This window comes from Hippocampus guttulatus, chromosome 23 (assembly GCF_054856545.1).
Source record: "Hippocampus guttulatus isolate MCC_2025c chromosome 23, RoL_Hgut_1.0, whole genome shotgun sequence".
NCBI lineage: Eukaryota > Metazoa > Chordata > Actinopteri > Syngnathiformes > Syngnathidae > Hippocampus > Hippocampus guttulatus.
Window position 1 is genome coordinate 4,505,001 of NC_141283.1, and position 22,572 is coordinate 4,527,572.

Consider the following 22,572-nt stretch of genomic DNA (forward strand, 5'->3'; position numbering starts at 1 on the left):
AAAACAGTGACAAGAAGAGCCCAGAAAACATTGGGCCTCAAAATGAGATCGGCGAGGAGATTTGAAGTCAAAAGAGGCCCCAAAAATCAAAAGCAGAAATTTGGCCATTAAATTTATCAGAGTTGGAGGCAAGGCAACACTATTTTAAGCCTATTCACTGGAGTGTCTGAAAACAAAAACGGATCTGAGCCTTTATCACAGAGGCTGACCATGCAACCAATACAAAGTGCTTTGTCATCCATCACAGGTACGTATTATGAGTATTTTTTTGTTCCTTAATATCTCAAGTCATTAGCAAATTCTCGTTTTTCAATTATTAGCGTTAAAGGCTTTAGAAATTAATGTCGTGTGCATTTTAACTTTTTTTTTTTTTTTTTAAGCTGAGCCTGATTCAAATTGCATACGTGCGTACAGTCAGGGAAGATTCCCAAAATGGAGAAAATAAATTGAAGTGGTCTTGATGAATCTCAGTTTTGTGTTTGTGACTCACCAATCGCCTCCCTTTGTTGATCTTTTGGCAGATGGAGCACTCGGACCCGAACGCCGGGATGGACAAGAACGCCACCAGAACCACCGACAACCAACACGGACACTCCATCCTTTGATCTCTGCTGTGCGGCTGCTCAGCTTCAAAAGGAAAAGCAAAATGTGAACGCTTACAAATAATGGTTTGCTTGTTCGTTCCCATTCAGGTTTGGCAAAATTGTTTACATTTGTATCCGTAAATATGTTTCTGCTGATATATGTAAAAACACTCCAACGAGAATCAACGGTGTGACGGTGTTTGCGGCTAATGTCAAATATTCTGTGGGAGCCAAACTTGAGCAGGGTAAGAAATCCGTCGTTCCCTCGCCTGCTGTCATCTTGCCATCATTATCACGATAAAATAAGAATTATTGTGCTACAACATTTTGATGTTATAGGTCAGGCTTATGCTAAAAGAAAGACGCATAATAAATATGAAAGACCTCCACGAGTCTATGCATACATAACAAAAAAATAAATAAAATATAATTTTTTTGGCCACGTCACAGCATCCCTTTTTGTGCCCCCTCCGTCCCCCTTATAATGTTTAATTATTAGTGGGAGTGTGCCCGACTTGGCTTCAATATATATATATATATATATATAATAATTATCTGGGGGAAAAAAAGTTCTTGTATTTTAGGTAAAAAAAAAGGTGTAAGATGTTACGAGCATATGGTTGTAAAAGACTTGCGTTGAGGAGAAAATATTCTGAACATTTTCACGAGACTCAATTTTGTGAAGCTCTAAAGAAAAAAAGAAACAGCCGAAAGCGACGTTGTTCACTTCTACAGCTAACAATGTTGCAATTGTAACCCTCAAAGAAGTGAAGAGAGATATTATGAGGGTGACAGATTCAGATTGACCCCAGAACATTTCTATTCATAGTACATGACTTCCTCTAAGAGTCGAAACTCAATGTTGATCAGAATTTCTGTTTCATTCATTGATTTTGTTCATCTACGACGCTACAAACATCCCGCAAGCCCGACGTCAAATTTTCAAGACTGACCTCATATTTTTTCAGTTTTAGTAGGATATTGCGGATAGATTACACAACTGCTTCAGGTCTTTCTCTCCCCAACCCCTCACGTCTGCAAATTGTTGCATTTACTTGCTCTTCGCTCACCACATTTTTTTTAACTTTCAAAGCCGTAAGGCACGTAAAGCAATCATCGGATTCCTCTCACTCATCCCTGCTAAAAAAAAAAAAAAAATTAAAAAAGCATAAATTTACTTACCTTTTCCGTACTGGAGGTTGTCCTCTTGTGTGCAATCTATATTTGCTGTCGTTTTTTGTTGTTGTTGTTGTTTTTTTTCGAACCTCCTGCAACTTTTTCTTGATGTTTTTTTGTGCGACTCTTAGCCTGTTCCTCGCAGCTGCTGTCAGCTCAGAGGCTCTCTGCTCTCAGCTCTTTTTATAGAGCGCCTCAAGGCCTCGGGGTGTGTGAAAGATGTGAGGGATCTCCCACTCGGCGTGGGCGGGGAAAAAATGCATCATTTTGTGTGTGTGCGTATGCGCGCGCGTGGGTGCGTGTTTCTGTGCCTTAGCCTACGTCGTTTTGTTTTTTTTAATCGGTGGTGACACCACCTTGACACTTGACCCGCAGCATCTTGCCATGATTGCCCTTCACACTAAAGAAATGTAATGTTCCGAAGACTGAATGGGAATATTACAAGTTAAAAAAAATGCTATGAAAGTAAAATGGATAAAGGTAGACTTTATATATCCACTAATATATACATCCTGTGCCATTTTCTTTGGTGTACCATGACATTTTTGTCATTTTAAATGTGTCTTTGCTCATTAAATGTTGGGCAATACTGCTGCGCATATAGTCAAAATTGCAGTTACCGTCAAAAAACACTGGCGTTCCACAAGGCTCAGTAGTCACTCCACGCATTTTTACAGTATACCCTACATTAATGTGAAGGAATTCAGGGCCAACCCTCCCAGTTATAATGCATACTTGGCATCTATAGTCAACAATGGCATGCTAATGGTGTTCCACAAGGCTCAATACTAGGTCCATCCTTCCATCCATTTTCCGATCCGCTTATCCTCACAAGGGTCGCGGGGGGTGCTGGAGCCTATCCCAGCCATCATCAGGCAGTAGGCGGGGGACACCCTGAACCGGTTGCCAGCCAATCGCAGGGCACACACATACGAACAACCATCTGCGCTCACACTCACACCTTGGGACAATTTAGAGTGTTCAATCAGCCTGCCATGTATGTTTTTGGAATGTGGGAGGAAACCAGAGTTCCCGGAAAAAAACCCACGCAGGCCCGGGGAGAACATGCAAACTCCCCACAGGGAGGCCGGAGCTGGAATTGAACCCGATACCTCTGCACTGTGAGGTCGACGCGCTAACCACTGGCCCACCGGGCCGCCCCGATACACTGTCAAAATTATTTGGCACACCAGTCAGACTGCTGCATAAGCTACACTGATACAGGGGGCTCCTCGGTTTGCGACAGTACCGACATACAACATTTCAAGGTTCCAAAACTCATACAGTTAACCAATTTGCACAACAAAAAAACGTGGTCATGCATAGTTAAAGCCGTACTTTCTATTTTTATGGCCTACAGGTATATTGTTGTTGTTTTTTTAAAAATTTGAATGTCAATGTTACCCCTGCGTTAGTGTAGGTTAGTGATCGATTGCGGCGCATTCCGCGATGTCGTGACAAAACCACATGTTACCAGTCGACATTATGCTCGTAACGTTGCACCTGTTTTGGTTCCAATATTGTGACTCAGCTGCGATTGGTTCAGTGTACCCCGTCTCGCTCAAAGTCAGCTGGGATCGGCTCCAGCTCACCCATGAATCAAATGAAGACGAGCGCTGTAGAAAATGGATGTTTGTTCGGCCTTAATCCTCGTAATGTTCCTCTTCCAGAACGATGACTTTAATCGCGTCATTATTTTTGTTTTCTTTGCAGAGTGGACATCGAGCTCCTTTGCAGAAAATCCCTTCACTGAAACACAATAAGTAATATATTTGTTCTGCTCCAGTTGCTTAGACCACAAAAATCACATCTTAAGTACATATTTTTCTTTTTGACAATACCAATTCTATCCGGATTGCTGGCTCTTGAAGCCAGAATGCTACATGTGAGATTTTTACAACGAATGTCAGCTGTATTGTTTTATTAAAACTTTAAATGTTAAAAACGTTATTTATATCATATGTACGGTATATTACTTCACCCATGAAGGAAAACAAAACACCCCTATCTCACTTATAAAGCTGTAGTGTTTCTTACACAGTTTCAGTACTTTCGTTTTTTTTAGGGCGAGTTGCCACAATTTGCGTAAGCACCAGTGGGACGACTCATTTCAAGTCACGACATGTCATTGTGAGACACGGCGAAGCAATCACACCCTATGACCCCATGTTGTTGATAGCCAAACTGTTTCTCGCTTTATCATCAAGGAAACCGATTAGCGATGGAACATTGTCTTCTGGAGAACATGCTGTTCACAAACCTCACCACTGATCTGACCCCTGAAGTTAAAATTATTCGAAATGCACAACTATAGAGGTAATGTCCATGTACTTTGTAATGCAATCCCGCTGTGGTTATTTTCACAACTGCGAATGGGATGGAGGTCTTAACAGAGGTGGGAAATAAGAAATTACAAATACTTTGTTACTTGGTGTTCCAAAAGGCGTCATACTCAGTCCACTTATTTTTACAGTACAGGAATGAATCATAATGCAAAAACCTCCTTATTTGTTTTTTATATTCAGATGTATGTTTTTACTATACTTTATACTATACCTTTTCAAAAAGTAAAGTATTTCTATTTGTTTTTGGAAGGAGGCTGGAACCAATGAATGGCATCGCCATTTATTTCAACGCGGAGATCATTTGGAATCGTGAGATTTTAGCTTGTGATCCAGTGGTTAGCGCGTCGACGTCACAGTGCAACAGTTCCGGGTTCAATTCCAGCTTCAGCCTCCATGTGTGGAGTTTGCATGTTCTTCCCGGGCCTGCGTGGCTTTTCTCCAGGTACTCCGGTTTCCTCCCAGATTCCAAAAATATGCATGGCAGGCTGATTGAACACTCTAAATTGTCCCGAGGTGTGAGTGTGAGCGCGGATGGTTGTTCGTCTGTGTGTGCCCTGCGATTGGCTGGCAACCGGTTCAGGGTGCCTCCGCCAACTGCCTGAAGACAGTTTGACCTTGCAACAAATGATTTCTCCTGCCATTGTTTCCTATTCAACAAATAGTTTTAGAACTGTGTTACCTCAGCTCACACCGCATGATTGTGTGAATAAACACGGTGGCGAAAATTCTAATTCCATGATATCAATTTGACGTCAATAAAATGTCATCATCCTAGTCTATTGTTTTAATGAGCGGAGATGAATCGTGTTGACCTGACAGATGCCAGATGGATCACATCCATCACTTTCATCTTCATCGCTGCAGAAAACTTTATTTTCATGGACAGGATTTTTGGGCGTCTACTTGTGTCATATAAAGCAACCCGAACTTGCCTATCCCTTCGTAAAATGGAAGGCATGTGTTTTTGATGTGACAGAATGAAACCACAGCTTTTATGATGACGTAAAAATAACACTAACCAATAATAATAATGGAACTGAAAATGCAGGCAGACGCTGGATGTTCCACTTTCGACATCCGATGACACCAGTTTTTGGCAGTTAAGCGCATTTTTAATAGTATTGTTTACGGATACATTTTTTATTAAAAAATTAAATACAGACATTGCCTTTTTTGACCTAATCTGAATAATTACACACAGTGTTGAGAAAAGGTATTGACCCCCTTCCTGATTTCTCTGTTGTTTGCATATTTATCACACACAAAGTTTTCAGTTCATCAAACCTATTTTAACATCACACAAACAAAACAGAAAGCAGGAAGGAGGAAATACATGCACTGTGTGCGTGTGCACACCCAGATCACAAGAAAAAGGAATAAGGAATAATAAAAAGAATACAGTAAACTCATAAATCCCAGCAAAAGAAATAGTTTTGGCAAGGAGCTCCCAACAAAAAGGCATAGCGTTGATTAGTAGATCCCAAAATGATTGGGGAGATGTTGACAAAAAGGAATATGATTCATCCCTTGATTCAAAACTACTCAAAGTGACGACTATTTTGTCCAATCGTGCTGATTTTGAAGACCGCAGATGATAATATGATATAATTATTTCACGCAGGTTTTGAAAATAAATAAGTCAAATGGTTTTGGCAGCATCAAAATTCCTTATCTGACTTGACTTGAAGCTCTGATCCTTCTCCAGTATCGTCTTCTTCATTTTTTTTTTCAAAATCTTTTGAAAGAAATGTATAACATCTGGATGTATTATGAGTCCGTGGGCACTGGAGCCAAAGACAGACATTTGAACAAATTGTAAGATTTGAAAAACACTGCTGCGCACTGTGGTTCATGCTATGTCAAAATGGGCTAAGAATGGACCACATATGCATTTGGGAGTGAGCCATTAGTGTTGTTAATCGCCATGGCAAAATGACTGCTATTTTTGAAAGATTTTTTTTCCAGTAAGTAAACAAGTCCTTTTTTAATGCAGTTGAATGGCCACCAATTATTGGCAGGTTTGGCTAATGGCGGACTAGCCTGATTTTCAATCCCGCTTCCACAGTGGGGAACAATTGTAATCTGTTCCACTGTCCGTATCCCTCATCCTCTACAACAAATATTTGTGTAATGTATTTTTTTTAACAATAATTATCCAAAAAAAAAACGACAATAATAAAATCATAAAATAGAATGCGAAGAATTAAACGATATGAACCACATATTTTTGGCGCCTTGGCCACCTGGGGGCAGTATAATACGGGAAAAGGTTTGACCATAACCGTGATTTTTAACCATAATTTTGGACAACAGGTCATTGATTCCTCGTTTCATTCACTCGACAGTTTTCCAACTAGCCACAAGATGTCAGCATTTAGTCACGGAGAATTAAGACAGCGCTTGCGTGCTGAAAAAAGTGTTTAAAACACACTTTGACTGTTTACTTAAAGAGGAAGTGAACAACAACAAGAACAACAAATTAACAAATAAGTGAGTTCCAAAAATTCCACCTCTGTCAATGACTGCGAAGGAAACAACTGTTTTAATTTAATCAACTTTAAAAAAACCAAATAAAATCGGGTAAATAAAAGGTTAATGTTACCATAATTGTTACTATGAAGCATTAAAAAAAGATGATTATCCAATGTGCTTGAATATAGCAGTCTAAACATATGTGCAAAAATGTAGATTGTTCAAATAAAGTTGGAACTGATAAAGAATAGCAAAAAGGAGGGAGGATATAAATGAGAGAGATGCTTCGTTTCACTTCTGTTGCCCCTTGGAAAAGCCTGAAAGCAGGAGGTCTTGGACCAGGAGCCCCGCGTTCCTCACATTCCTGCTTTGTGATGTCACAGCCTGTTGCCTTCATGGTATATGCGAAAGCTGGGAATTTTACAATGCTCCTACTTCTGTTTAACTTTCATAAATGTTGTTATTAACAACGCTTTTTGTAACCGTTCATATTCATTGCAAATTTGAATGGAAGATAGGCCCTTCCCAAAAATATAGTAAAATATCAGAGTCTGGATGTGGTGGAGGACCACCTCTTTTCGCCTGTCGTCACTTCCTCATGTCTCCCAGTCACCAAGTCAAGGTGATTTGATGGGGCTACCATTGGAGCATTTTCCATCAGAAGAAAGTTGCAATATAGAAACGCTGTGTATTTCTTTGAACATTTTAAGGGTAAGGTTTGTCTATTTAAAAAAAAGTGATTTCCGAGAATTTGTTTTGACATTTTAACATAATTTGTATGTTTGTGTGCGTGATTGCGAGACAAAAAGTTGTGTACATATATTGCAAGGTTTCCACTTTCAAGAATTGCCAAGCTACCGACATTACGTGGTGTTTGTGAACGCACCCAGACAACCTCTCTCTCTCTCGCTCTCTCTCACCCCCCCCCCCCCCCCCCCCGTGTCCAGAACGCCCCCGCGGGGCTAGCAGGGTCTCCTTCGGTTGGCCCGCATAGCCTAGCAAACGCGTCGCAGCGAGACCACAACACCACGTCGCTGAAACGCCGTCCGCCACGGCCAAGTTAGCCCAGTCGTGGAAGCGCTTTTCATCCTTTATGGTGACATTCAACACCGAATTGGGCGCGCTGAAAACTTTTTTTCTCATTTTTTTACTGGAACAATCGACTCGAGTTGAGATTTACCCTCCTCCGAGAGTCCGTCGCTAAATCCAGAGTTTCACGTGGAAATTTAATCCATACTGGATGGGGATTATATTTTTGTTGTGAGGAAAAGAACGAGACGGAGGGAACCCTCCCCGGGACGCATCGGCATGTAGCGGGGTGAGTTTGACTAATTCCAAGTGTTTGTTTGTGCTACTTTTTGATGAGTGTCGGGTTGGGAAGACCCCTCCCTCCCCAAATCATAGGCCAAATGACTGGGCCACGTAAGGAAAGGAGACCAGGCATCCCAAACATTGTCACGCCTTGCTTCCCACCCCCTTCCAAAACACGTTATATTCAAGTGCATTTAAATTGAACAAAAATGAACATTTTTACTCAAACTAAATGACTGCGGGCGCTTCGGATAGTCAGGAAAAACCCGGAGACAAGGGCGTGTATACATTGTTAAATAATTCCTCTAAAATGACACTCGAAGGAGCAGTCTATCACCTGAAGCTTCAGGGTTAAATCTTAAAATGTACACAAGCAATGGAGCAGCCTATCACATGGAGCTTCACTGAAATCGTTCAAAAATAAATCACAGCCAATGGAGCAGTGTACTACATGGAGCATCACGGTCAAAACTGTCTAAGATGACAGCCAAACGTCAGTCAAAAATGTCACTCTTTGGGGAGCAGGCTTTAACTTGGGTCATCACCATCAAATTGGACAAAAAAACGTCAAGTTCCATGGGTAAGTCAGCCCATAGCCCAAAAAAATGATCGTCCTGGCCAATCTATCACCTGAAGCTGAATTGGTGAATCAATAGAAATTACGCAGTTCATAACCTGGAGCTGTCGAAAACAGTCAAAGGCAGGGAGAAGACTCTCACCTGGAGGTTCATGCATAGGTCAGTCAAAAATCACAGACAATGGGCAGTCTATCAACCTGGAGCTTAAAAGTTAAACCAGAAAAAAACTCTCCTAAGGGTTAAGTGTATCACCTGGAGATTCGTGGTTGGATCAGTTTTAAACAACAGCCAAAATTAGTTAAACGTTGTCATAGTTAAGAGAGCTCATCATTGCTTTGAGCTTCATGCTTAAATTGATCTAATTTGATAGTCAAAAATGACATTGTCAGGGGAACAGTCTATTACCTGGACCTTTAATTTCACGTTACCAAAAAAAATGACAGCATTTTATCACCTGAAGCTTCACATCGAATGCAGTCATAAACGACAATTAAAGGGAGCAGTCTATCACCCGGACCGTCACAGTCAAATCAGTTGAAAAATTTTATTTGGTCCAAATTTCTTTGTTGTTTTTGTTTTGCAACATATAACAATCACCTGTGGAATCCGGTACTAGCCCAGAGTGTATCATTTACAAACTGGGATTTAACTGATGATGCTTATTTGTGTGTTTGTATGTTGCATAACTCTTGACATGTTTGTATGCGTATGCATGTGAAAGATGTGTTTGGACATGCACCAATAACCTGTAAAAAAAAAAAAAAAAAAAAAACACGTGCATGCACGCACACAAATATCTAGAGGCAAATATAGCCGCAGGAGGCGTGGGCCCTCAATACACACACACACAGACACACACACAAAACATTGACATCTGACTGCGTATTAAGTCCAACAGTATGCTGTGTAAATTACATGGTGCCAGGGCCAGTGGTTTTGGGGGAATATGCAAAAGTTTTCTGGAGAATTTTAAAGCTCTGAAAAATTCCAATCCCTTGGCAGCGCCAATTTAGCGTAGAGACACGGCAGCGGGGTGGGCGCAGAGTCGATGCATTGGTGGTCTGCGTTTTTTGGGTTAAGTTGGTAAAAATATTTTAAAAAGAAAAATATCGCAGATGAACATTGCCTGGTTGTGTGGTGGCACCCTGACAGGCGACAATACAAAGCGTGTTCAGACCTGTCCCGTTCTTATGTATGCTACTTCCCAGGTGCAAAATGGTGGCATGTCAATCACTGCCGGCCCCGCCCCCTTGTGATCGCAGCGCACCTGCACGCCACCAAAACAAATATGTGGATCCACCTGAGCTCACAAAAGCCAATAATACACTCTCATTCGCTGACTCCCACACGCATTTCAAGTCACAGGTACTACAGTTTTAGAGTGTAAGGATGGTGACCCCATGTGGTCAAATTATACCTGCACCTCACATGCATATCTTGAACTGGTTTTGTAATACATCCATCCATCCATCCATCTTCCGAACCGCTTGATCCTCACTAGGGTGGCGGGGGGTGCTGGAGCCTATCCCAGCCATCTTCGGGCAGTAGGCGGGGGACACCCTGAATCAGTTGCCAGCCAATCGCAGGGCACACAGAGACGAACAACCATCCACGCCCACACTCACACCTAGGGACAATTTAGAGCGTCCAATCAGCCTGACATGCATGTTTTTGGAATGTGGGAGGAAACCGGAGCACCCGGAGAAAACCCACGCAGGCCCGGGGAGAACATGCAAACTCCACACAGGGAGGCCGGAGCTGGAATCGAACCCGGTACCTCTGCACTGTGAAGCCGACGTGCTAACCACTGGACTACCGGGCCGCCCGTTTTGTAATACAGTATCAATTATTTTTGTGACGATTGATTTTGACACAACGATGTTAAAGGGTGCAAAAAGATCATCGCGTTTGGTATGCAGGGACGCAACAGCGTTTCGAACTAAAAATCAAGCTTTAGGTACCAAATAAGCTTCAGTGGTAGCCGAGTAGATGTAAACAGAAGTGATGTGTTAATGCAAACCAGGTGCCTGTGTTGTAAGGTTCTACTTTTGCTGGTAAGTGAGTTGTGGTTCCCAGGCGGAGTAGTGGGGGACGACGGCTTTGGGTTGGTGGGAATGTCATGGAAAAAGTGAACAGCGCCGTGGTTTGGCGTGACGACGAGACGCGGTGCCGGGGATGGTGTCCTGTGTTCGTCGCTGTTTACTTTTCCCTGCTTTCCGTTCTTCTTTGGAACGACTGGAACAACATGATAAGAAATGTCGCTCCTCCTCAGTTTCCCACCAAATGTTTCACTCTGCCCACTCTCTGTCGTGTCTGTGTACTGGCTTGTGTTATTACAGTATAGCTGGGGTTCGAATTTGCATATTCTTCTTTGGAATAATTTTAGAATTGAGTATTCTATCGACTCTTCCATTGATTGTTCAAGTGTACATATGTGATGCAGGAATTATTTTTGTCCACTTGGGGTCACCATTCTCACCGACTACTATATAAACTATGACTTTGAGTATGTATAACTTTAAAGGCGTGCTTGGCCTGGTGAGTGACGTGGGCGTCAACGACTGAGAGCGTACAATCCGTATTTTGAATGACTCTGGGTGAGTTTTGGCAAAGGACCGCTTGGGGATGACGGACAGAGACTGCATGAACATTTTCGTTTCACCATTAAAGTGAACAAAAATTATATGTTTAATAATTATCGCAATGTCGGTGCTAATTAATGTTAACCTGTCTACGGTGTTTCACAGTGTATGGCAGCATTATTTGTGAATATATGCCTTGGTTGAAAATGGTGGCGTTTAAAAAAAAATAAAAAAATCCAATTCATCCATTATCTAAACAGCTTATTCTCATTAGGGTTGCGGGTGTGCTGGGGCCCTATGCCAGCCAACTTGGGGCGAGAGGTTAAGACGTTTAATGATATTACGGATCAAGATATCAGGACTGGCGTCGACTTGTAAGAAGCCAGCGGGTATGCGGGAGAGGAGTCAGGCGGCAAAGCACTTAACCCATTTGTTGTGCTACAGCGCTCATGTGTAACAGAAAGGGAGGGTGGGCGGGGGGGGGGGGCTGCTGGTCATTTGAGTATTTGAGTCCCAGACGAGACACACAGATCAGATTGATTGAGTTATACATGCTACACTTGTGTCCTCGACGAACATCTCAGCGGTGCGCAACAAAGTGCTCTTTTGTTGTTGTTCCCGCCTTTTGTGCGGAGCTAAATGGGACTAAAACGACTCGCCCGAGTGGGAGAACTGTGTCCCAAGTGCAGACATGTCCATGGATGCATACAGTTCGTCATGATTACCTTTATTGACCATCCAAAGCCAAATTTTGCATGTGTAATGTAATGTTTTGGTCTGGTTCATTCTTGACTCGTGGCGAAACATCACACCGCATACTGTAAGGAGTGGCTGTCTTCAGGCTCCATTTCTAACCTTTTGGCAGCTGTTTTTACGTTGCATAACATGGCTGTCAAACATGCAGTTAACATGGTGCCGGCATCATTTCTTTTACCTTTCTGCTCCCACTTTATTTTATACACGGCAGGTTGCCAAAAGCCTTCTTCTCAATGTCACTCAGTGAACTTTGGCATTTGTTGACTTAATGGATGTTCTTTTGGAAAATGTAATTTTAAAAATAGTTCTAGGTTTTTTTTTTTCAAATTAGTTCACAAGTTGACCCGGGTTCAAGTTAAGTATCACGCTAGCTACCTAGCATGATAGCGTTACTTTTTAATGACAAGCTACAGCTTCATTTTTTTTTTTCATTTTGGCATTACAGAATTTGCTCGTTAATTAGCTTTTTAGATTTTCAAGTTAGCTATTTTGCTTAAGAATTCTTTGGGGAAAAAAACAAATTAAAAAGGCATTTCAAGATGATGTTTTGCTAGTTAATTAGCTTTTTAGATTTTCAAGTTAGCTGTTTTGCTTAAGAATTCTTTGAGAGAAAAAAACAAATTAAAAAGGCATTTCAAGATGATGTTTTTGTAGGAGAAATTATTTTTCAAGTGACTCAAATAACCCTAAGCCAGCTGTTTAGCTAGCATGATGGCAATACTCTTTTTCCCGGCAAGCTACGTCCTCACTATTTTTCCCAATATGGTCCAAAGAACAGGCAGTGCAGGGAAGTGTAAAACGTTGAGGAACTCAAATCATTTCAATAAGCGATAAAGCATTCACGGAATTAAAGGGTAAATTGATTCTCATTTTCATTTATTCAAATATTTATTGATGTAAAACGAGGAAACACGGCAACGCTTTAGCTCCATCAATCACATTGAAACAACAACACAAAAAAAAAAAAGAAAAATCAACAACACAACAAGAAAGGAATGTTTTCTTCTAAATTTAGCCAAAATTTGCTGCGGCGGAAAAGCAAAACAACTCCTCTTTACGCCGCAAAATTACAACGTGCAAATTCTTAAACGTACGCGCCTTTAAATAAACACTGGACCGTGACTTAAAAAAAAAAAAAGCTTGCTAACCTATTGTCTTTCTGTTTGTCTGTCTGGCTTGACTCGGCCGCATTCTCCACGGCGTGACACTGATTACTGGCTTTGGAGCTGCGCTAAAGTGCCGCCTGGTCCCTTGGCTAACCTCGCACCGGGTGTGTTGTTGATCCCGTGTGTGTGTTTTCGCGGTACGCCCTTGTTAGCGCATGTCCGTGTTTGTTTGCTACACGGTGAAAGTATGCGACGCTTTTGCTGGCGTCGCCACGCTTTGCTCGTGTCCTCGCAGGTCAGAGGGGGTTCTGTAATTTAGGATTGGTAAACAGGCCATTGTTATTCACTCCTTGTTTGGTTTTGGGAGGTTCGCCAATTAAAAAAAAACCATCAGGAATTCTGTGGTGGCTTTACGGTACTCCGACTGATTCAAGAATGCAAAGGCATGCGGGATGGCTTTTAGCAGCGTCGTTATTTTTTTTTCGAAGCTCAATAAACATTGTTATTAAGAGCCTCTTTTTCATTGTCCTTCTTCTTCCGTGCGCTTCGCACTTGGGTCAGGTGTGCTGTGTTTTCCGAGTCGGAGGAGAGAGGAATCTGGGCCAGTGTCCAAGCTGACTGTCATCAGTACGTTGCCAGATCCCAGGACAAGAAGCAACACATCCACTCCATTTGTTCTCTGGCTCCTCTCTGATCACTGGAGCATTCTTGTTACGCTCGTTCTTCAACTTTCCGTCATTTATATTCTTCCTTTAAGTGTATAATGTACTATTTTAGAGGTGTTAGTACAAATCGCCTGGCCTTTCATCCGTCTGACCACAAACGTCATCAAATCCTGGAATATTTATGACATTCATCTCGCCTTTTTGAGACAAAAATTCGCCTGTACATAGTTGTTATTTTTTAAACTCATTTACCACATTCATTTGTGTTTTGATTTATTCAAAATAATAAAATGAAAAATATTGCTATTTTAAATCTCCATTTACCGTATTTTCTCGGACTATAAATTCTGGAATATAAGTCGCACCAGTCAAAAAACTGCATCATGACTAAGAAAAATACATTTCCTATATAATTAGCTCCGGAGTATAAGTCACATTTTTGCTAGGAAATTTATTTTACAAAAACCGAGGACCAAGAACAGTAGAACCGGCCGGGATTGGCCCTCAAAATCCCCCATACTCTAATTGTGGTTGCGCACTGGTTCTCTCCCACCATTCGAAAACTCAGATTGTTGCTCAAATCTGCCGTTGGATTATTAATGTCCCAAAAAAGGAGTGCATCAAAGTGTTAGACAAAATGGAAGCAGTTCAAGCATGAGCTGCTGATTGTGAATTAGGCTGTGTTTGGAAATTAATGGGAGAGGAGCGCGCTTTGCCTCTCCACACAAAAACACTCGTAGAGTCGTGTTAGGGCATCAGAGCGAATTTCAGAATGCACCTTGTGTTGACGCCAGTGAACAAGTTCCGGTTGCATTTGAAACTTCCACCTGCAACTTTGGAAAAGTTGTCCTTTTTAGTTGAAAATGGCTTCACTAGAATCCCACCTCACGTTGTGGACAAAAGTCGAATCCTGGGACCGTTATAACGCCTTTCGCCGCTGCTTTATCGCGACCCCATGCTAGTGACGGCGGCCAAGTTAGTTTACACAGTCGTTGCCATGACGACTACATCTTCATATTCTTGTACTTTTTTCCCCTGAATATACTGCACCCCCCAACAAAATCGTACCAAATTCTCATAAGAAAAATGCGGTTGTACTTCACCACCCACAGATACATAGAAAATGTTCTACAAAGACATCAAACCTCGAAACCACTGAAGTTGTGTGCACGTGCGTGATATTACCGTAGCTAACAGTTGTTTACATAATCTGATTTCTTCTCTTGTGGTTGTAGTTGCGTGTGTGTGTGTGTGTGTGTGTGTGTGTGTGTGAACGCCGCATCTGTGTGCCGTTCCAAACGACTGCACTGTACACTACAATGTCTGGCACTGTGTGTTGGCCAGAAAACAAGGAATAAGGGTTGGCGGGGGTGGGAGAGGAAGCAAGGCCGCCTCCCACACAGGCAGATAGCAGACTTAAGAAGCTCCATTAGCTCCTCAAAGCCCAGCTGCCGCCTTCAGATGGATGCCTGCCCCGGGCCGTTTGATGTCCACTGGAGCATAGCCTCACATCTCGCCTGCTTGTCTCCCAAATGTTGCCCGTCCGTCACTGGGCCTCAACTGTTGCATCAAACTGGGCCCGCTGAGTGAACCGTTGCGAATATCGTTGAAGTGCGATGGGCCAGCACACTTGATTCTGAAGGCGCTGGACGGATTAGATTCTCACGGCAACACATGGTTGGAATGTGATTGAACTGAAAATTATATAAAGCGCGCGTCGACTGGATGCAGTGCGGCGAGAGAAAGGCGAGGAAATGAAAACGGTAGACTTCGAAGTGAATCGAATTTAATTGAGCAAATATCGGCATTAGGGTTGTAAATGCAGGTCGGTTCGTCGAATATTCTTTAACCTGACCGTCGTACGGGTAACCCAAATATTTCAGTACACGGTGTGGATCCTTCTTTTCACTTGACAAGGCCGAGCTGCAAGCTGCACGTTTTCCTTCACCAGCATCAATCAAAAAGGGGATTTTTGGATCGACCGAGACTCAAGATTCTCCTGCTGCTGCAAAATGGGGACGAGTAATGGCTAATTTTATGTCGTGTTGTTGTCAGGCAGAATCCTCGCAATCTGGAAACGACCTCCCATGAGAAAGCGGTTCACTGTAATTCTCTCTATCCACCAATGCATTTTTGAATCCGCTTACCCTAGCAAGGGTCGTGAGCGAACTGGAGCCTATCCGAGCTCTCTTCGGGTCGTAGGCGGGGTACACCCCGAACTGGTTGCCAGCCAATCGCAGGGCGCACACAGTCGAACAGCCATTCACGCTTACGATCACGTCTCGGAGTGTTCCATTCGCCTGCCATGCATGTTTTGGGAATGTGGGAGGAAACCGGAGTACCCGGAGAAAACCCACGCAGGCATAAGGAGAACATACTAAATTCCCACAGGAAGGCCAGAGCCGGAATCAAACCCTGCACCTCTGCACTGTGAGGCGGACGTGCGAATCAGTCACCCACCGCGTCGCCCGTAATTGTCTCCATATTTTTAAATTCAGTATTTGGTGACACATGCTTTTTTTTCCGTCCCTAGAACCTGTCTACATCCGTTGGGAATGGGCCAGCATCTAGCCAGAGAGCATCTCTCTACGCGGTGGTGCGGCTGGCGTCGCCCAAGAGTGAGGGGGGCCACGGCCAACTCCTAAAGGCGGCCTAACCCTGCCCCCTCTTCCTCTCTTTCTCTTCTCTCTCTCTACTTTCTCCGTTTCCCTCTCCCTCCATCCTCACGGTGACTTTTGAACTTGCCATGCCCTTCCGGCTGAAGCTGCGGCGCACGCGGCGCTACAACGTCCTGAGCAAGAACTATTTTGTGACGCGCATTCGGCTGCTGGACAACAACGTGATCGAATGTACTCTGTCGGTGGAGAGCACGGGGCAGGAATGTCTGGAAGCCGTGGCGCAGCGGCTGGAGCTACGTGAGGTGAGGCCTTCTCTCCTCTTTCATCTCTATCCGCGTCAAGCAATCAGGCGTATATAACAGGAACGGTTGTTACGATTATTTTGTTATTTTATGTTAACTGTTCCGTAAAGCGCTTTGTTCCAGCTGCGCTATATAAATAAGGATGTATTGTATTGTTTAAAAAAAAAAAGTATCCTGTATTTGTGCCTTGGCCTTGTCCCCGTTGATCTTTGTTTACCAGGCTCGGGTGCACTTGAAGGTGATTTTTTTTTTTTAAATTTGTTATGCCAACCTGCATTCTTGCAGCCGTGGCAGCTTTTTGATCGCATTTTACGAGCGTGGAACAGGGCATGCACACAAAGCAGGTGTGTGGAACCGCCTTTCTGAGGTGTTGACACATACACACGCGCGCACACTAAATCAATGTCCTGCATGCTTATTCACGTCAAAAGGAAGGTGAAGTCACACTGCGGGGTTTTTACGACCTAACACGGCGCACAGCTGTCCTCGAGGGGAAAAAAGGCCGGCGTGCTGTTTATGACAGGGAAAGTTTTGGACTGAATGATAAAAACGACGTCTGGTTGTTTGCTTAAATCAAATTTAATCAAATTAGTCCAAAAAATAGGACAAAAAAATATCAAAGGAAATTCAGAAACGATAAAAAAATGCATGAGTAATCACGATTAATTTTCAGTTAATTTGAGTTAATTATGACAGTTGCATTTTTAATTAGATTAAATATTTTAATCATTTGACAGCTCTAATATATATATATATATATATATATATATATATATATATTTTTTTTTCTATAATAAAACTAGTGTTCTCCGGGCCTGCGTGGGTTTTCTCCGGGTACTCCGGTTTCCCCCCACATTCCCAAAACATGCATGGCAGGCTGATTGAACACTCTAAATTGTCCCTAGGTGTGGGTGTGAGCGTGGATGGTTGTTCATCTCTGTGTGCCCTGTGATTGGTTGGCAAACGGTTCAGGGTGTCCCCCACCTACTGCCCAAAGATGGCTGGGGTAGGCTCCAGTCGCCCCTGCAACCCTTGTGAAGACCAAGCGGGTCAGAAAATGGATGGATGGATGAAACTTGTGTTATTTATTTATGTGTAATAAAACAAGTCTTTCCCATATTCAACATTTTGTTTCAATGGAAAATATTGTTTTCCATCGCGTAGTTGTGTAATATAATGTGTAACCCTTTCAGGGACAGCGGTCACGACAGTGGACAGTATATCATGCCATCAGGTTCCAGGTTTTCATTGTCGGTGCACGGAAGGGTTCAAATCATTAAAAAGTATGACACTTTCTACATGTTTGTTTTCTGAATGGAAAAACAGCGTGGTTAACATTCATATTTTTGGTCCTGTTTTTGTAATGTAGCGAATGTGAAAACATATCGAGAGCCTAGAAACACTGACGTCAAACTCACGATCAGATCGGGTGGAGCAATCTGAGCCCATCTGTCTATTCTCAGTTCTCTCCATGAATCCAAAGCCAATGTTTGCCATGATATCCAACATTTCTTCTCACGTCTGTCTCGTCTTATCCTCGCCGCCTGGCTTTAGACTCCCTACTTCGGCCTGTGGTTCCAAGGGAAGACCCAGGCTCCGGCGCAACGTTGGGTGGAGTTGGAGAAGCCCCTCAAGAAGCAACTGGACAAGTTTGGCAATGAGCCGCTGCTTTTCTTCGGGGTCATGTTCTACGTGCCCAGCGTATCCCGCTTGGAGCAGGAAGCCACCAGGTAAAAAAAAACAGCAGCTGTGGATTATTTCTCGACATTTGTTTCTGCTGCTCCCAAGTGTCCAAAACACCGGCGTCGTCTCGCTCATCCAAGAATACGGCACACCCGCGTTTGAATCCGCTCTCAACGCGCAGTGTGCTTGCGTGCAAACGTTTTGGTTTGCGCGTGTAGCAGATGCGAAGGGGGCCGTCCGGAGGTCAGCAATGCGGACGGCTGGAACTCGCACAAGCAGCGCTAACACCCAGCTGCTGAATTTGTGGCTTCTGTCTGCCTGCATGTGCAAAAACTGTCGACGGCGGGTCAGGGCTTTTGACGTTGCACTTGGATTGAAGATGTGGTAGCGCGTGTGCTTGGGTGTCCTTGTGTGTGTGAGGATATTTACGCATTTATTATATGATATGTGCTACATTGCACGTGTTCCCTGGTGTGCACTGAACTTTTTCTTGACTCTGTGGATTATTTCTTGCCATTCTTTTGATTCTTTTTTTGTTTTGTTTTTTTACAAAGTGATGGTTGCCTGATATTTGAACACGTTTCCCACCAACACCGTTTTTGGTACCTAAAGTGTCTTTTGTGTCCTTCACACAATCTGCACATGAAAGTATAAAAGGAGTGACATTTTCACCTTGAAAAAGGCACGTTGTGTTGTTGTCCATGCGTTCCGTGAGTCAATATGGAGCCATTTGGTCATGAGACTGACCAGCCTGACTTTGTTAGAGAGAGTGCAGGTTTATTCTACAGAGGCCAGGATCTGCTCCGCTAAAGGGCTGGTATTCCAGGAATCCCCTGCGGGCTTTATGGTGTGTGTGTGTGTGTGTGTGTGTGTCTATGGGCGAATTATGAAGGGGACTGAAGAGAAATGTAGGCAACAATAGTCTCCTCTCTTTCCTCCCTTTCACTTCATTTTAGCTCGCCTGCACTGCACATGTCGTGTCGCCAGCACATTTTCATTCGAGTCCCGTATTTGGTTCTCTTTCATTCCTTCCCTCCTTTTTTCTCCTTCTTGTGTGAGTCAGGAATGTTGGCACAGCCGCCCAGCGTAGGAGGCGGACCACACATTCCTCCAAGCAGAAGTGCGGAGAGAGGGGGGGGGGGTGCCAGGAGAAGGGGGCCGATGTCTGGTTGATACAACAGACACACACACATACATGCACACACGCTGGCTTCATCTCACACGCCTCGCAAGAATCCTCCGAGAAGCCAGCTGCAGAAGCGCTGTCAGAGGACTTAGTCACAATGCGCTGTATTGTGGGCCCCCGACGCGCCACCCGAGGCTTTGGGAAAGTCGCACCCCGCTTTTTAACACCCCCCCCCCCCGCCCCCCCTTGCTCACTTCAAGCTTGTAAACAATCCTCACAGCCCGACTGTTTGCGTGACGTGTCCGTTTATTTGCTAACAAGCTGGCAAAAAAACGGCAGAACTTCCTTCCAGACCTCCCAAAAACAACCTTGTAATGCGCATGCCAGGCCACTAGTTGGTGATGTTCCTTTTGGAAATAGACACAAAGCGACTGCAGACCAAGTTCTGACAGTTTTTGTTCGAAATCATTTTGGAGAATTTCCCTGAAAGGGGCCGTCAGTGAATGAATTCAGTGATTGTGGGAGTGACGACTTCAGTTTAAATGCGCCTTTCATTGCAATCGGGTTCACGCGGAGGTGAATTCGTCATGTAGCAGAGGGAGAGCTCGAGTGGCGGACCGAGAATGTCATTGTTTTGTCTTTTGGTTCGTCCCTCGTTATGTATGTGGTTATAACCTTCCCGACGTTTTTTTTTGGGCTTGAACTCAAGTATAATTATGTTTCGGCTCACCACATAGAAAACGATGTTGATGCTTTTTTATTGTAAACACAGAGTGAGTAACACGGCCTTTGGGTATATTGTTTTCTTGATTTCCTGCTGGCAAGACCCGTGAGTGTCAAAAATCTTTATGCAAAGCTTCAAGAAACAGTTGTTACTGGTTTTGCTCTTTGGCTCCCCCTACAGGTGTGAACTATAATTATTTCGGCTCAAAATAAACGCGGGCCTTTTCGCTATAGGAAAATAGCTCGTAGCGGAAATGATCTGAGTTCATGGATGCTATCGTTCGTTGAAGCGTTGAGCCCATTTGAAACCCGTTGCAAAGCAAAACAGCAGCCCCTACCGAAAAAGCATATCAACACTCTCTCAGTTTACAGCATGTTGTAAATGAGTTCCTTGTGTCATATTCAAGATGATCTCACGTCATGTGGCCTTCTCCACCATGTCGGGCCGCGTCCTGTGAGGATGCAGTGAACCCCCCCGGGAGAGCGAGATGTTGCCACAAGGGGAGATTTCAGCATGAAAGCGATCCGTGTTGAATCACTACTTTGAAGCGGAGGGTCAGACTGATGCGTAACCCGACGCCCGTTCTTCCCTCTCTTCCCAGCGTCCGTCCGTTCATTCATCTGTGTCTCCTTTTCCTCTGTGCAGCTGTGAAACCCCCCCCCCCCCCCAGCATGTCTTTTTTTCCCGTCGCGACAATAAGTACATGGGATCTTCCAATTTTTAGGGAGTGAGAGCAGTAATTCAATTAAGATAGGATCCATGAAAACAACGGAATTCAAATTGACTGTGACGGGCCGTGGAATGTGACATCAGAGATTGGTCTCTAAAAACAACAGATAATGTTGAAAACCTGTGCAAAGACAGTGAACTATGTAGTACTTGCTTGTACCGATATAGCGTTTACTATTTCCCACCATTTCATGTTTTCAAGATTTTTTGGGGTGTGGCTTAAACAGCGCTTCACACCACAGGCATTGGTCCTCTCCCACTATTTAAAAAAACCCTGAGCGCCTTCTTTTGCATCAGCAATTATCGGCCGCGATTGCGATTATGGTACACTTTTAGAGTGCCTTGTTGTGAGCTGTGAGCGCTCGCACATCACAGAGAGAAAGGTAGAATCTTTCTTTCATTATTTCTTTAATTTCGAAATAAAAATTGGCGACAGCACGACAACTGGACCGTGGTGGTGGTGTATAACTGGTGCGTCTGCTTTAGAGTGCCTTGTTGTTGCGGTATAAAATAGTGGGATATATTCCAGCCAGCCAAGGCTTTAACTCATTCACTCCCAAAGACGTTTTTAAACGTCTTTTCAGACTTGGTCCAGAATTGGCTGGTACTGAATGAGTTTAGCAGGTATATTTTCACAGATCAAACATCACACCAGACGTGTTTGATTGACAGTCGAACGTGGGCTCAGCGCATTCAGCAGACACGCCTGTGGCCTTTGCGAGCAGAGTGAAAGGCAGCGAACTACTTGTCCCATCCGTCGACTTTCAAAATGAAACGTTTCCCTGGAACACAAACGTTTTCCCGCCCCTGCCCGACACAATGGAACACTCCCTGCAACTGACTTACATGTACTGCATGGTGCATAGAACCCTGATGTCGCATCAAAAAAGGTCCAGAGGGACAAAGTGCGGAATCGAAGCAGCGCTTTGTTGACCGTCTGGCCTCAAATGCCCTCAAGGCTAACAGCATGCAACGCCCTTGAAATCCTAGCTCACAGAATTTCACGGACACACACATACACACACACGCACACGCACACACACACACTCACAGCTGTACTTTTTTGTGCCCTTGCTGATTCAACACATTTCAAATGCAGATCCTCGTGTCCTCCCACACGTCTGCCCTCATGAATGGGCCAAAGGGGGGAGGGGGCCTCAGGGGGTGGTGGGGGTCAAGCTGCAAGGGTTAGTTGGCACATGCACGCACATATGTTTGTGGGCTCATCGCACAAAATGGACCCCTTCGGACATCTGGCGGCTTCTTGTGTGAGGGTTTGAGCGCACTCGGGCGCTAGAAAAAGGGCTCATTGTAAGACCGTGTGGGCTGCCGTGCCAAAGGAGGATTCTGCCACGGTGGAAGTCGCAAGTGGCCACGCAGGTGGAAAGTTGGCTTCACTTTTCTATGCTTGTTTCCCAGGTGATGATGTCATTCTCATGTGCCAGGTGTGTGCCGGGAGAAATCTCATAAAAGTCAGTCCAGTCATTTTGCCAGCAATAACTCGACCAATGTCGTAAGCGTCATCAGGGTGGGGAGGTAACTCCATCCATCCATCCATCCATTTTCCAATCTGCTTTATCCTCACAAGGGTCATGGGGGGTGCTGGAACCTATCCCAGCTGTCATGGGTCACCCTGAACCGGTTGCCAGCTAATCGCAGGGCACACACGGACGAGACAACCATCCGCGCTCACACTCACACCTAGGGTCACTTTAGGGTGTTCCATTAACCTGCCGTGCATGTCTTTGGAATGTGGAAGGAAACCGGAGTACCTGGAGAAAACCCACACAGGCACGTGAAGAACATGCAAAACTC

The 22,572-nt window shown here is 44.0% G+C and overlaps 2 protein-coding genes across 3 annotated transcripts in view; one reads left to right on the forward strand and one right to left on the reverse strand.

The window, feature by feature from the left end:
* LOC147185822 (uncharacterized) overlaps nucleotides 1-1,946 on the reverse strand; it is a 3,115-nt gene extending 1,169 nt beyond the window's left edge. The window contains exons 1-2 of one of the 2 annotated variants that reach the window (XM_086104206.1): nucleotides 1,767-1,946; nucleotides 491-627 (exon numbers count right to left, since the gene is read on the reverse strand). In XM_086104206.1, coding sequence (XP_085960332.1) covers nucleotides 491-598 — 108 coding nt within the window. In that variant the 5' untranslated portion in view covers nucleotides 599-627; nucleotides 1,767-1,946. Of the gene's footprint in view, nucleotides 1-490; nucleotides 932-1,766 lie in introns of those variants that run through there. The other variant, XM_086104205.1, reaches the window with a different exon arrangement.
* Nucleotides 1,947-7,570: 5,624 nt separating this feature from the next.
* LOC147185823 (tyrosine-protein phosphatase non-receptor type 14-like) overlaps nucleotides 7,571-22,572 on the forward strand; it is a 34,249-nt gene continuing 19,247 nt past the window's right edge. The window contains exons 1-3 of the mRNA XM_086104268.1: nucleotides 7,571-7,895; nucleotides 16,109-16,495; nucleotides 18,050-18,225. Of these exons, the coding sequence (XP_085960394.1) occupies nucleotides 16,322-16,495; nucleotides 18,050-18,225 (350 nt within the window). The 5' untranslated portion in view covers nucleotides 7,571-7,895; nucleotides 16,109-16,321. The remainder of the gene's footprint in view (nucleotides 7,896-16,108; nucleotides 16,496-18,049; nucleotides 18,226-22,572) is intronic.